This window comes from Epargyreus clarus, unplaced genomic scaffold (assembly GCF_041222505.1).
Source record: "Epargyreus clarus isolate Ecla_fem2 unplaced genomic scaffold, WU_Ecla_fem_2.2 ptg000017l, whole genome shotgun sequence".
In the NCBI taxonomy this organism is placed as follows: Eukaryota; Metazoa; Arthropoda; class Insecta; order Lepidoptera; family Hesperiidae; genus Epargyreus; species Epargyreus clarus.
In genome coordinates this window covers 10,002,501-10,017,842 of record NW_027332225.1, presented here as the reverse complement: position 1 = coordinate 10,017,842, position 15,342 = coordinate 10,002,501, and the positions used below count along the sequence as shown (strand labels likewise).

The 15,342-nt window shown below is 32.9% G+C and overlaps 3 protein-coding genes across 4 annotated transcripts in view; 2 read left to right on the top strand and 1 right to left on the bottom strand.

Annotated features, from left to right (window-relative positions):
* The first annotated feature begins 58 nt into the window (after positions 1-58).
* LOC140748994 (uncharacterized) lies at positions 59-7,864 on the top strand. 2 transcript variants are annotated; one of them, XM_073081992.1, is made up of 8 exons: positions 60-233; positions 615-1,450; positions 1,548-2,053; positions 2,130-3,017; positions 3,089-4,476; positions 4,819-5,019; positions 7,124-7,207; positions 7,611-7,864. In XM_073081992.1, the coding sequence occupies exons 2-8, from the start codon at positions 651-653 to the stop codon at positions 7,752-7,754; spliced, it is 4,011 nt and encodes a 1,336-aa protein (XP_072938093.1). In that variant the 5' UTR covers positions 60-233; positions 615-650; the 3' UTR covers positions 7,755-7,864. The 2 variants fall into 2 exon arrangements, with proteins under 2 accessions (XP_072938094.1, XP_072938093.1); XM_073081993.1 differs by lacking the exon at positions 4,819-5,019 and having other exon boundaries at positions 59-233.
* Positions 7,865-8,101: 237 nt separating this feature from the next.
* RpS6 (ribosomal protein S6) lies at positions 8,102-12,556 on the bottom strand. The gene is made up of 6 exons (XM_073081904.1): positions 12,394-12,556; positions 11,881-12,085; positions 11,361-11,506; positions 10,084-10,254; positions 9,066-9,212; positions 8,102-8,220 (listed from the first exon to the last, which is right to left on the bottom strand). Exons 1-6 carry the CDS (start codon positions 12,397-12,399, stop codon positions 8,134-8,136), a joined length of 762 nt encoding a protein of 253 aa, XP_072938005.1. The 5' UTR covers positions 12,400-12,556; the 3' UTR covers positions 8,102-8,133.
* A 337-nt stretch (positions 12,557-12,893) lies between these two features.
* Positions 12,894-15,342, top strand: part of betaggt-I (geranylgeranyl transferase type-1 subunit beta) — a 13,958-nt gene continuing 11,509 nt past the window's right edge. The window contains exons 1-2 of the mRNA XM_073081957.1: positions 12,894-13,206; positions 14,037-14,164. Of these exons, the coding sequence (XP_072938058.1) occupies positions 13,100-13,206; positions 14,037-14,164 (235 nt within the window). The 5' untranslated portion in view covers positions 12,894-13,099. The remainder of the gene's footprint in view (positions 13,207-14,036; positions 14,165-15,342) is intronic.

The following is a 15,342-nucleotide window of genomic DNA, read 5'->3' as shown; positions in this document are numbered from 1 at the left end:
CAAAAAAGTTTTCTTATTTTTCACATTTTACAAAAACAAATTACGTGCGATGATCCAATGTCAAATAAAAAATAATTCACTGAATCTTTACATTATGTCACGGGTATAAATATTTTATAAACTTTTTTCATATTAATTTGATAATAATTATTTTTGACCTGAATTTGTTGTTTAATGTAGAGGTGCTGTTATCTTTTGGTCCGTAACATCGAAATTATTGTGAAATAACTAAGGCAAGTATATTTTAAATATTTTTTCTGGTTTATGTAGTTGAACAAAGAGCCACGATAAATGGTTAAGGTTGAATGATGACACGTAATAGACGCTCATTAAATCCGGGTTGGTAAGTTGTGTGAATCCTGTATTATTGCAAATGGTAGGCAAGCGTATAAATCTAGCCAAGAACCTGTATTTACTTAGTACAACAATTAGTAATCTTAGTATACATCCAGATTTAAGTATGTATGTTTGAGTGATATTGAAGTATTGCTGTTTAATGCTAAATGATTTTATTCCATAACGGAAACCAAAGTAGTATTCTAAGTTTGCTCTCACTACTTATTAATAAATATATAAATAAATGTATATTTTTCAATTATATTTTTTACTTTCAGAATTTTGCCACTCTTCGTTGTCTTCAATCAAAGACAATGGCTATAAATTCAAATGGAACATTGAAAGATAAAAGTGCAACGAGATCCTTGTGTTCTAGTAATGCTTCTAACATAAGTTCTTGTCGTTTAATCAAAATTAATTTCGCCGGAAAAGATAGCTGCTCTAGTAGTAAGGCTAATAAACCAAATAATAACAAAGAAATAAAATCACCATACCTAACAAATGATAAAGTACAAATGTTGAGCAGAGTGACCGAAAAAAAAGTAGTTCACAAAAATCCTACCGACTATGTTTCGTCATTTCCTTTAGCTGTAAGCGTATACAAAGCTAATTCCGATGAATTCAAGTTAAAGAAACGAGGTAATAAAAAAGCTAAAAAATCAGTCTTGACCCTTCCAAACGAGCCGGCTCCAATGCCTAAAACATATACTGTGAGCGATTTGAACGATTCTGAATGTTTCGCTAATGATAATAATATAGCCAATAAGGAAAAAAAGCGGCGTTCAGTCAAACGTACCAAGAAACCTCGAGCTAAAGAGCGTGCAATGGAATACTACGACAGAGACGCCCGTTACTGTTCTCAATTAAATATTAATCTAGATTGTAGTTCATCTGAAATAGTTGACGTTAATGGGGACGGAGAAAGAATTTCTAAATTATACAAATCCAATAATTCAATAACAGCCACCAATGATCCTCATGATATGTGGGCTGTGCTGAGAAATATAAATCAATTCCAATTCAGGCCATCTCCTCCTGAATCACAAGAAAGTATTGTGCCCTTGAGAAAAAGGAGGCCTTTAGTCCGAAAAGGCAACAATTGTAAAGACACCCGGTAAGTAATAAAAAAAATATATATATATTCGATCAGAGGAGTATGTATTTTCAACCAGTGTTTACTTAATTATCACATTTAATATCTTGACTTTCAGTATTATTGAGACATGCCATACAGAAGAATTTGCTTATATATCAAGTTTTGAAATTGATAGTAAAAGTCAGGAAAGTTGTTCACCATCGTCAAGCATTGATCGTGTCACTGTTATTGATAAGCAGGGTGAACAAGATGATATAATGCAACAGTTTAGTCAAAAGATCTTTGGTTCGAACTATCAACGTAAAGAAAAGAACAAAATATTCAATCAAAATTGGGGCAGGAATAAACCTCGACTGAAGAATTATAGTAAAAAAGTTTCGCAAAATAAAAAGAGGACAGAAGACAACCAAATTGTAGCACGTAACAAGCAAACCGATAGGGATAACAATTTAATGTATTGTGATAATCCAAATTCACCAGAACTTGAACCAAAATGTTGCGAAAGTGGTAGTATTAGAGAAACTGAATCATTGGCTGACGATACTGATGGTAGGAAATGTATTAACAAGAAGGCATTAATTAAATGTCCTAATGGAAATATTAATGTTATGAAGCCAACTGGTAAATAATAATTATTATACTGTTTCTTATTAAAATTAAGTAAATATTAATACAATTAATCGTTAAACTGTTACAGATGATTCAGAAAAACAAACTATTGGAATAACTAAAGTTGTCTTAAGTAAAGGTCAAGATACGGCTAATTTACCAAAAAAGGCACGCCTAGCTTTGACACTACCAAATACTAATATTCCTAAATTAACGCAAACTGAGATTAAGAGACGTCTTGCCAACCTGAAATTCCCTATAGTCATATTAGGGAAAGATCAAATAACAAATTGTGCGATACATGTTCCGAATGCTGACCCACCGCAGTTTAGTGGATTAGATGAAAAAATTTGGCCATTTATGCTTGAGTGGTCGAAGGAAAATCGTTCTCAAATTCAAGACAATGCACAGAAAGAAATAGTAAACATTAAACCGAAGAATCAAAAAACTAAACACAAAATTAGTCCACCCAACGGTGATTTGTCCAAGTATACCATGATTCCGAAGAATGTAGACGAACCTAAAAAGATGAGAAAGAATAACTTAGCAGTAACTAATAAAAATGCTGAACTATTATTTAACGACATCCCATCACAACAGGCGCGTAAACCTAAATCGATTAGTTTATTAAAAAGTAAAATGTTCCAGTTTTTAAATAAGAATACGCCATCGAAAATTATGAATAATAATTGGAGTAACGATGGACAACAACACAGAAATAAATTTGTTAGCACAAATGGAACCATAGAATATGAAGTTAGTCCGATTGGTCCTAAACCCTCAATTACTGGATTACTAAAAGAAGTTACTAAGACTCCTGTTGAAAATAGACTTGCAAAGAAGTCATACTCTTCAATAAAGCACCCATGGGCTAAAGGCAAGTGGGCAAGCGAGTTCATAGATAATATTATTAAAAAGATCAGAAGTGGAGTATACTACGGCGTGGATCGTAAAGAAATTATTAGAAACAAAATTTGTAAGTATAACAGAATCTAAATCTAGCTTCACTTAAAAAGGATAATTTTATTTTGTTTATTATTATTACAGATAGTAGGGAGGTTTCTACGCAGACTGAAAATAATGTTTTGAGAAATGCATGCTGCCAAAATGGTGTTGATAATGATTTTGCATCGAAGTTAATATTGAATAAGACAGACGACCCTTTGAAAAAATTACCAGGATTTGATAAGACGTTTACGACACTAGAAATAGAGACGATTAATACAAATCAAATTGCTGTAAAACAATGTGTCACGAATGTTATAGTTCAATTTGACATACAAGTCTTGGCTGAAGGGAAGGATTTGATGCGTAAAAAGGGATCCATGTCGTGCATTCCTATTTATCTAAAAGGCAACGAAGAGAAAATATTTAAATGTAATACGAGCATTCTCAATGCCAGCTTGCCTGCCGAACTATGTAGTATAATTCCGTCTATGATGCGAAGTATATTAGATGCTGATAAGAAATGCACTCCTCCCGCGATTCCGTTAAACTTTGAATCTCCATTACCATCTGTATCAGAAGTTACAGGATATGAAAGTCCAGAAGTAACCATGTATTCTATTTTACCGGGACTTATGGTACCCGACCATGTAAAACCGATGTTAAATGGCAGATTCTCGTCTACTCAAATTAATACTAATGTTTCAACAAGGACAGATTTATGTCTGTCCACATATATCAAGGACCCCGCAGCAAGTATACTTGCAGGAGTTAATGCGACATTACCGTGGCAAATTTATCAACAGTCGGTGAATTTAGAAATCACCAAAAACAGGTTTAATTCGGCGAACAATATAACTCAGTCAGCTCAAAGGTCAGGTAGATCCTCAAATTGCATGGCCTTGCAACTATACGAACCAAGGAATCTTAGTATCATTCCATCCTTTGGTACTGCGAACTTTATAAAAAATATCGTTGACAAGTTGAATGTTCTTGAACTTCTTTATACTAACTCTCTAAAAATGAAATGCTATAGACATATCTCTAACATTAATAACACTATAAACGCAACGATAGTTATTCCACAAATGACCTACAATACTATGCTTCTTACTCCAATCAGTAACGTTGGAGTTATTTCACTTTTTAACGCATTTACGAAAAGTAATCATAATGTTAATACATTTTTTGATAAGCCTTTGAATGATTCAACTCAAACTGCCATACAGAGCGTGAAAACTTGTACGAAATGTGACAAAACTAAAACCGAAGCGCGTAAGAAAGGACAACCAATTAAGATACTGAGAAAGAAAAGTTACGTTAAATGCTATAGAAAATGTAATTCGATGTCTAGCATTTCTAACTATAAATGTACTCAGTTGAATAAAATAGCAAATTTGGATGATTTTTGCCAAGCTCTTGGCTCGAATTCTGTTTGCAGTGTTTTAGATGGGTGTCTAGATAAAAAGATCCTAGGGGCAATAGCAGAGGTAATGTTTATTACTTTTATATTTTATTTTTAAAGTTTTTATTTGGTAAACTAGATTCAAAAGGTATTAATCTCCACACGACAGAACACCAGTATTATGCGCGGGTATAATTGTTATAGAATGAGCAAATTTTCTAGTTTTAATAGAAAATCTGCTGCTGCTGAAATCTCCTGGAAAACTAGACTAGACATTTCACATTTAACCAATTTCAAACAGCTGTCAAGCTAAGCAATATTTAGCTATTTAGACGCCTTAGGGCGTCGGCGGTATAGGCGCATTTTATTTTAATTATAGATCTGGGATTTTAATTTTTTATTGTTGTATTTATTATTTACTTTTTAGATGAAAAATTGGATTAGCGAAATAACCCCCAAGCAAGCTCTGCTCATATTACTTTTGATGAATAAAAAGGACACCCCTAATCTGATTCGCTTTAGACCAGTCCTATTGCAAGGGATCGCTGTGAACAGGATTACTAAAGCTGTCGAATTAGATACAGAAATTGAAGTAATAGAAAGAGAAAATTTCAATAAAATAGCACAGGTGCATTGGTACAGGATCCCTAGTATAGTTTTCATCATTTATTACTAACAAGCTGATTTTTCGTGAGTAGCTTCGTTTCGACAAGACGCCCAACATTTTTCCTTACAGCAATGTTGGTAAATGGTAGCTTGATGGGGCAGCAAGGATAAAATATGTTGACCGGACGAATTCTAAAAATTTATTACTAACCAAATTTTTCTTTGTTAATTATCAAGATAATTATTTAAATAACGTGAAAAAATATTTGTCCTACAAAATATAAGGTTTTTATTAAGGCGTCCCCCCTCTCCAACATGTATCATAAACAAGGTCATGAAAAATAATTACTAACCAGCTGATTTTTTTTTTATTGGCTGTCTACCATTTACATAGTCTACCATGCACATTGTCCTACAAATTGCATGGTATGTCATCTCGGACCTACGCTGAAAAGATGTTAATGCCGCAGGATTCTTTTTTTTATTAGTAACTGTAGGACAAAGGTATCACGTGATAGGATAATATAATTTTTATCTAAATAAAACAATGTCCTACAAAAAAAAGGGTAACTTTTATTAATCCTACAAGATTTGTAATTTAACTATAATATAATATAAATAAACTATAAAACTGGCGGACTGGAATAACGTACTTCGCAATTTGTAGGACAATGTGGGTAGTAAGCTGTGTAAATGTTAGACAGCTAATAAAAAAAAAATCAGCTGGTTAGTAATTATTTTTCATGACCTTGTTTATGATACATGTTGGAGAGGGGGGACGCCTTAAAAAAACCTTATATTTTGTAGGACAAATATTTTTTCACGTTATTTAGATAATTGTCTCGATAATTAATAAAAAAAAATTCGGTTAGTAATATGTTTTTTTGATTCGTCAAATCAACATATTTCATCCCTATTATTTTAGTTATAAACCACAATCGAGAACTTTCGTACGAGAATTTGTTGGGCGTCTCATTGAAACGAAGCTATTCTGGAACACTCAGCTTGATACTAATTATTTTTACATTAAGTATTAGTACTACAACTTTTAAGTGTAGGTCCGTGATGACATACCATGTAATTTGTAGGACAATGTGCATGGTAGACTATGTAAATGGTAGACAGCCAATAAAAAAAAAATCAGCTGGTTAGTAATTATTTTTCATGGCCTTGTTTATGATACATGTTGGAGAGGGGGGACGCCTTAATAAAAACCTTATATTTTGTAGGACAAATATTTTTTCACGTTATTTAGATAATTGTCTCGATAATTAATAAAAAAAAATTCGGTTAGTAATATGTTTTTTTGATTCGTCAAATCAACATATTTCATCCCTATTATTTTAGTTATAAACCACAATCGAGAACTTTCGTACGAGAATTTGTTGGGCGTCTCATTGAAACGAAGCTATTCTGGAACACTCAGCTTGATACTAATTATTTTTACATTAAGTATTAGTACTACAACTTTTAAGTGTAGGTCCGTGATGACATACCATGTAATTTGTAGGACAATGTGCATGGTAGACTATGTAAATGGTAGACAGCCAATAAAAAAAAATCAGCTGGTTAGTAATTATTTTTCATGGCCTTGTTTATGATACATGTTGGAGAGGGGGGACGCCTTAATAAAAACCTTATATTTTGTAGGACAAATATTTTTTCACGTTATTTAAATAATTATCTTGATAATTAACAAAGAAAAATTTGGTTAGTAATAAATTTTTAGAATTCGTCCGGTCAACATATTTTATCCTTGCTGCCCCATCAAGCTACCATTTACCAACATTGCTGTAAGGAAAAATGTTGGGCGTCTTGTCGAAACGAAGCTACTCACGAAAAATCAGCTTGTTATTAATAAATGATGAAAACTATACTAGGGATCCTGTACTACATATTACGATTAAACATTTTAAGCTTTATTGAAGTCTGAAGCGTCTGCAGTCCTCCTTTTGGTCATTGGTCATTGCTGCCCATGGATATCTGTGACCAATTCCATAAATAAAAGAGGTTTACCTGAATCCGATCACATGCATTGCAATTCCTGAGGACTACGATGATCGCATCGCAAATTCTTTCACCGAAATGTAGAACTTTTTTTTAACCGAATATCAATATTTTTACAGTACGAAGGAATATCCTATTTGCCGGCTTCTGTGGAGAATCAGGACAATCTTCTGGAAGAACTTTATTGGATAGCAAAAACAACTGTAATTGATTTCTATTTAACTGTAGTGTTCATTGATTTAAATTTCCCGAGTATACGTATTTATACTCGGGAAATTTGAAAATCTCATTCGGTTCCGTTATTTCGTCGTATGTTGACCGCTTACAGAGGGATTAACGTATTGTATTTAGTGTTGTTTAGTCTGTATTCGGCAATTTAAATACTTGGTAAATATATACTTTTTATTTCCGTCTTTTCCAAATATAAAATTCTTTGGAGTTATTGAAATAAATTTTAACATAGCTAGCAAAGTTGGTTTTTCTAACTTTTCTAGACAGTAGTGTCGCTTCGAACAGTGCAGTATTGCTTTGTACGGATGTAATTTACTTTTGAAAAAATTCTTGACAATATTTTTATGCTTACTCTCCGTTCAATTTAAATTTCAGGCTTCCGATTACCAGAAAACCTTCGACGAATCGTCGGAAAAGCTTTTAAAATCCCTTCTTGAGAAGAGAAAAAAGTTAAACCCCTCATATTTAAGAGTGATGGCGCGCTATGTGGGCTTGGGATTACTGATGCCTGCAAAATGACACGCGTAATTGCAAATAGTTTTTGAAAATTGTGTAGCGTTATTTGTATTTCTATTTTGTGTACGACTTTGTTAAATATTTATTTTTATTAAAATTGTTTTTGTTCTTGACACATTTTTAATTAAGACTAGTAGTCGCCTAGTGGCCGTAATCCGATCATAATCTTACCATATTTTTCTTATTGATAGCGATAGATACAAAACAACTATGGACAAATATAAAAAGGGATTGAAGTGTATTTTATTACATATTTTGCTTATGAAAGAGATTTGTAATTTATAAAAGAATTTGCGTGTAAACTCAAACGTTCAAACTCTTAAAATATTGACTATAAGCAAAACAAGGTGTAGGTTTTTAATGTTTTATTGGTAAAAGTCTTTCACTTTTGCGGTGCACTCTGATTTGAGCTCTTGGAATCGCGCATTGAAGCCGAACGCCTGCGTTTGATCTCTTCCTGGCGACGTACCTGCAAATAATTCATAATTTTATGAGAGACGAACAATATTATTATCACAAGTTACACTAAATAGTACTTTTAAGGTTATACACTAGTGTACTTTGTTTAAATCGTGTGTGTATATTTTTCACAACAAATAAAATGGACACCATAAAGTTGGCTAATAAATGTCAAGTTTCGTAACCAAATACACAAATGTGGCAGGACGTTTTGGCTATATTTGAAATTGTTGCTGATTTAATACCTTAGCATATATCAATGATAAGCCAAGGGGTAAGACACAGCACCTTTACTTTTACAGCTAAATATGATTCACATAAATGATTTTATGTTCATATGATATCAGCTGTGGCATGGGTCTCAATATGTAAATTAAATAAATTTAATTCTTCTTAGCTTAAAATCGTCATTGTTAATATTCATTAACATAAATAAAGAAAATGAAGAAAATATAATGCTGTGAGAAGCAAATTCATAAATGTAGCCAACCAACAACTAATAAAAAAGGGTTTTCAACTACGAAAGTAGCTGGTTATGCAAAAATGTATTTCCAAATGACAAGAAACTAAATTAACCAAGAACAACACATGCATCCGGTATTATTCTTATTTTTAATTAGTGATATTTTTGCGCTAATAATAAGTGGGTTGATTCACGATGACATAGGTAATCGATGACATGAGGTAACCCAGTAGGTCACGTTACTTTTATAATCTAAGATGAATATGAGACATCTGCTCCCTGCGCGTGTTGACTATGCGCTTATTTTAACGGATGCAGTCAATTCGCGTTGTTTCAGAAAGCAAAATAATAAGAAAATTGTCAGTCTAACAGAATCTATTATGTAACTTTACCTTAGATTCCTTCTTTCTCTGGGCCAGCAGTTTGGCGTAATCAGCCTCGGAGGCCTTGCGTTTAGCCAGACGCTTCTTCTTCAGCGCCAGGCGGTGGCGTCTGCGTTGCAATACTACGGGGGTTACTAGTCTCTGGATCTTGGGCGCCTGTGGCATAAATTAAATTTATGAAAATTTGGTTAGGCTAGGTTTATTAAACACTGAAGAAAATGAGCACATATCAAGGTAGAACTCTCTGTGGTTCGACTCCGGCGGCACCACCGAGACACCTATTTCTGCCTAATAACAGCAATGTTAAGAACTGCTTACTCGTTTGGAGAAGCTAAGGGAGGCAGTAGCATTATAGTTTATTTCGCAGGGGTAGCGGCGCATCTGTGGCAGATCTCAGTTAGGAATCTAATTTTATCTAGGGTTGATTACAGTTCCATGGGCGGCAGTAGCCATTTATCATCAGATGGACTGCATGTTTAGCAGTACTTAAGATAAAAAAGACAATATCTTCAAGATTAATGAACTTGCAGTTTATTTCATTTTCTTCATTATTTTACATTATATGAATTGAAAAGAAATTTAGATGAAGATGGTTGGTAAATGTCTAGCACACTGTAAAAGTAGACAAACATCAGTGTTTGAATCTTCTGCTCGGCGCCATTATAATATTCCCTAAAGCTGCTGTTTGAAAGTAATACCAGTACTAACAAACAATAATATTTCAGGGATAAAATTATTATTATGAAACGAGTCTTATTGCTTGCAAAGGTTTTAAACATTGTTTTGAAATTAGTATAGTTATAGAGTTTACAAAATTTTAATGTCTTTTTTTCTATAATAGATATATGTATAACAAGTGTTTTTTTCACATCTTCAAACATAAACATAAACAAAACAGCACTTAACAGTGCTGTTATAAGACAGAACTAGGATATCTGATATTAAAGCTTTCAAGAAGATTGATTAAGATTTCAAATTATAAGTCATATTCATTTTACCATATTTTTTAATGGATTATGACACTTGCCTTGTATCTGGGTTTGGCATTCTCCTTGCCTTCCTTGGCGGGCAGGAGACGTTTGACGACGTAACGGCGTACGTCATCTTGTTTGCTCAGGTTGAACAGCTTGCGGATCTTTGAGGCACGCTTGGGTCCTAGACGACGGGGCACATTACCGTCGGTTAATCCGGGGATTTCCTAGAAATAAAAGAGGAAAGATTTTAGTTTTTGTCTTCTTTGTTTTTTGTTATGCTAGTACTTTGTTGTGCACTATCTTATTGCATATGATAAAGAATAAAGTTAACATTACTCTCTAAATTTATTACAATTAATATAGACACATTTTTGGATAGAATATTACTAATTTTGACTATGAAAAAGATTATTCAAAATTTAAAATATCGTCCCTTACGTTCTAACACAAGGGATCTCAAAATAACCAAGGCTTCTTGAGACCGAAATAACAGTCTCATTTACTTATTTTTAAATCTCATGCTCAATTTGTAACAACACATCCAACATGTTTATTATTCACCGGGTATTTGGCAAATATATGCTAGTGTTCTTTTTTCCTTGATTCATATGTTTCATATTCATATAATTCAATGTGACCATGCTTTGAGTGTTGCAGTTTTAGAACATATTCAAAGATATGTTGACCTATCTCTAGTTCAAAACTTTAAATACCACAAACCAAGTTATATCACAAAGATATTAACTATTTTATCAGAATTAAAATGTGAACATGACAATAATGTTTGGAATTATAAAAAGCCAGAGCACTAAAACACACTATGGCATAATTTATACATATCCAAATTAATATACCCTGCCGCATATAATTACACAGATTTGCATATCTGGGAAACAGTAAGAACAGGGATAAATTAAATTCAATGTACATTGAATAGAAAACACTAACACACAATTTATTTATCATGACATGATTACTTTAAGTAACTAGATCTTTAGACTCAGATATCGGAATAGAAAAGATTTGTAGTAATAGCGCCCAGCCTTAGTTTTCCACAGGTTGGTACGGAATTTAGCTTAGAACGAGGGGTTAAGGCCATAATCCATCTCAATAGTTGAGGGAGAATGGATAGAATTCACAATCTACTTTTTCTCAACCTTGTTTGGAAAACAAAAACCTGTTTTGTGGATGCATCAAACAATAAAAAATTATAAACAATTCTTATTCTTAGATAGATATTTATAACCAAAATTAATGATACTAAAAAAAAAACTTAATACAGCCAATCAATATTACTACCATAATAAATATTTTGTTGTTTACAACTCACCTGAGCACCCTTGCGCACAATGACTAAAGCGAGAACAGAGAGGTTAGCATCGACGATGCAACCACGGACCGACTTGCGCTTCCTCTCACCATCACGACGAGGTCTGTAGCAAGAGTGGCCCTTGGACATCAAGAGACGGACACGGCCTGAAAATTATTAATAAAATATATTACAGAACTAATTACGGACCTAGATTTTATGTAAAAATGAAAGTGTATAAGTGAAAGTGAAATTAAAACTAAATTAGCACCTTTAAAAGCTCTATCTGTAACTTATATTAAAATTGTAGAGGCTATAATTTGCAGTTTGATTCTAGTGCAATATTATAGATCACGACAAATTAGTATTTCAAGTCATTATAATATATCAACATTATTGAATGTAAGTCAGCTGTACTAAGAGGTTATCTTGTAATTTGGGTCAAAAACTACATAAAACGTTCCACAGTTTACAGTACCAATATAACCACTTTCTAATACAACTATTGTATGTAAAATCAAGATAAGTATAGGACACTCACTGTTGGTAAGCACACCCTGCTTCATGGGGAAACCTTGCTTGTCGTTACCACCAGCGACACGGACGATGTAGCCCTTCCACTCATCGCCTAGCAGGTCCGCCTCCACTTCCGCACCCATGCGCTTTTCATAGAAAATACGGAGCTTATGCTCATCCACCACTTCGAATAACTTCTGACATCCCGTTGCCGGGTAGGAGACGTTCAGCTACAACAAACGAAATAACACTGTAAAACATTTCACGTGATATCCGCACGTTTATTAAACATTGAACTTCCGAGTACTACTCTTGAACTACTCCACCGCCTTTTTATCAATTTAGTAGCATAACCAAACTCGACATGAGTTTCAGCGACACGATCAACTAAGTTAATCTAAGTTTTTCTCAAAAATCACAACACTTATGAACTATCGATTATAAGTAAATAACGCATATGGATGTACAGTATTAAAATATAACTTTATTTCAGTTACTTTTAAAACAATACGTAAAATATTAAGCACATATTTAGCACCTTCATGACTGCGGCTAGCTCCTTTGAACGTCAGCCATGAAAAAGAACCAGAGTAAATATAGAATAGCACAACAGAGAAATAAACAACTGATGTTGCCAGTAGTACTATTGATGGCTCAAGTTATATTTTCCGGATATCACAAGATGTCTATGGTTGCCAATATTATTGAAAAATAATTATATCTATAACGGGACGTAAAGTGCGTACTTTTGTAAGTATTCTAGGAAAATAGGCGAAAACGAATATGTTTTATAAAAATGACATTAACTATTATTAAGTACGCATTGTAAAAGTGTGATTGATTAAGAATACAATAACAAAGTTATTGCACTCTTAATATAAAGATACCATTTTTTGTCTAAAAAATGGATTTTATTTTACATTATATTCAATGGATGATAACTTTGTGATAAGCCGAACGAATAGAATCCAAGGTCATTTAAAAAATTGTTGACTTTGTCATCAATGTCATGTCACGTTGACTTTTATAAAAGTGAAGGTGACGGTGACATTCTTATCAGAATTCGTGGAACCGTCTAAATTAATAGCAATTAAATTTAAATCGTGCAGTCTTCCCCAGTTATTTACATGAATATAACATAAAATATTGAAGAAAAATAATTTAGTGACTATCAAAAATTAAGGGAATAAAAATTCAGTTACGAAATTTATTTTTAAGTTTGGTGTTATCATTTACTTTTTAAAATGAATAACGAGGAAAATAAGGAGTTGTCCCACAGGCAACATGTTAAATACTTCATGCGTTTCCTAAATATCTTGCCGTCGAGTTTATCGTCCCACGATACCACCAGGTAAACAACAAACTTGAATCATTCATTCACTTCAACTGTACGATTTGTTTATTCAGATTTTCTTTGTATAATTTATTTTTAAAATAGTTTTTAACTGACTCTTAGATGGAGAGGCAAATTTAGTTTGAGTAATAATAAGCTGTTCCTATTACAGCCTTATCCTATAGGATAGATTGTTTGAACTATCATTGTTGTTAATCTTCTAAAATTAGATTTTCCAAGTTTCTTATTTAACAATTTTTATAAATTATTTCTAGGTACTTATTTATTTATATAGGTACTTATTATAGGAATTTCACCTTTTATTTTTTAAAGTATTCATCAAAATTGATTTCAAAAGTATTGTGAAGCTAGCTAAAGCTTTATTCGCAAAATATTTTAAAGTTTATGTACATGAGGCAACAAGGATAATAACTAATTATTGAAAATATTTTTCTAATTTGAACAAATCATTTTTTCGTAATCTTATATCTAATTACTATATGTATTTCAAGTATATTTGAAAATATGTAGTGTATATTACATAACTTTCAGTTTCGTAAGTTACCATACAATCACTACAATTGGACATCTGTAATCAACTCCAGATAGAATTAGATATTCCTACCTGAGGTCGGCCACAGTTGCGCTGCTACCCCTGAGGACTAAGCTGGAACGCCTCGGAAATGTATGTCTCCCGTATCACACCCTCCAAACCAGAACACAGCAGCACCTAACACTGCTGTTATTAGGCAGAAATAGGTGTGGCGGTGTTGCTGTCAGAGTCGAACCACAAAGGGGTCTACCACCTTCAATACATTATACTTTGTTATATAAATGTTGTTTTTCAGAGTCACAATAGCCTACTTCTCAGTATCAGGATTGGATGTCCTCGGAGCCATATCTTCAATGTCCCTAGAGCTCAGGTCGAGGATTATTGAGTGGCTCTATCTGCTACAAGTTCATCCTGATAAAGATGGTAAATAACACTATATCATTATAATGATTATAAAATTCTTGATATATATTTTATATAAAATTGTATCAAATGAGTTTGTAGTCCACCTGATGGTAAGTCATCGTTGCCACCAATGGAGGTATAATCTACTCCATAAAGAACTTAAGTTCTGGTTTAAGTTGGTCACAGATGCGTCGCTAATTCTGAGGAGTAATACGGATGGCATTACCATTCTGCAGAGTAAGGTTACCTCATGTATAAGTCGGCCACAATCTACATCCTCATATCATAACATAGAACTGTTAACACTAGAAATAGGCACACCATTGGTACCTTTGCATTCAAACAATACTAATTCTGCCATCTTTCAAAATTACATAACGGACCAATATGATTCATACATAATTTTTACATATTTGTTTTGCTCAGTTTATTTAAGAAAGTTATTTGCACTATATGGACTATGGACATGTGTTACCATGATCTCTCTTGTCTCATTGTGCCTGAAACAATGAGATCAAATATTGAAAATTGTTTGTTCAACTATAATAATTACATCCTTTTTTCTGATCATCATTTTTAATTTCCATCTTTGTTCTACATTTTTGTAAGGCATATAAAGATTAATTAATAAAAAGTGTATATGTATGTATATGGCCTTGGTCTGTCAATTGCGTTTTGTACATAAGGTGAAAGGTGCTATGTACATTATCATTACACATATTATGAACACATAATAACCATACTTTTTGAATAATATCTTTAAGTGCAATTTAATGTGTTTCTTTAATGACTATTTTATGTGTATGGATAAGTGTTACAAAGAATACTTTATAGCAACAATAATAAGTTTTTGTTTGTATTTTTTAATACCCATCTTTTTATAACTGTTGGCTTAATTATTGTTTTGCAGTTAGACTAACTATAGTCTAATAGTAATGGTAGTTTTTATCAATTAGGAAATGTTTGAATTTAATCTAGTATAGTGCGCGCCAAACTGCTAGTCCGCTCTGAAGTTGTTGCGTGCAGGTGTAGTCATACAATTTGCTATGGCGATGCGATTCAAAGTAAAACAAAGTCCCAAATTCTAAAAAATAAAACTGGAAAGGAAAGTAATTTGGCCTATGTCACAGAGTGCCCTGACAAAATTAAAAAAATACGTGTGGCACTCGGAAACTGCCGCGGTAAAGCTATTGCAT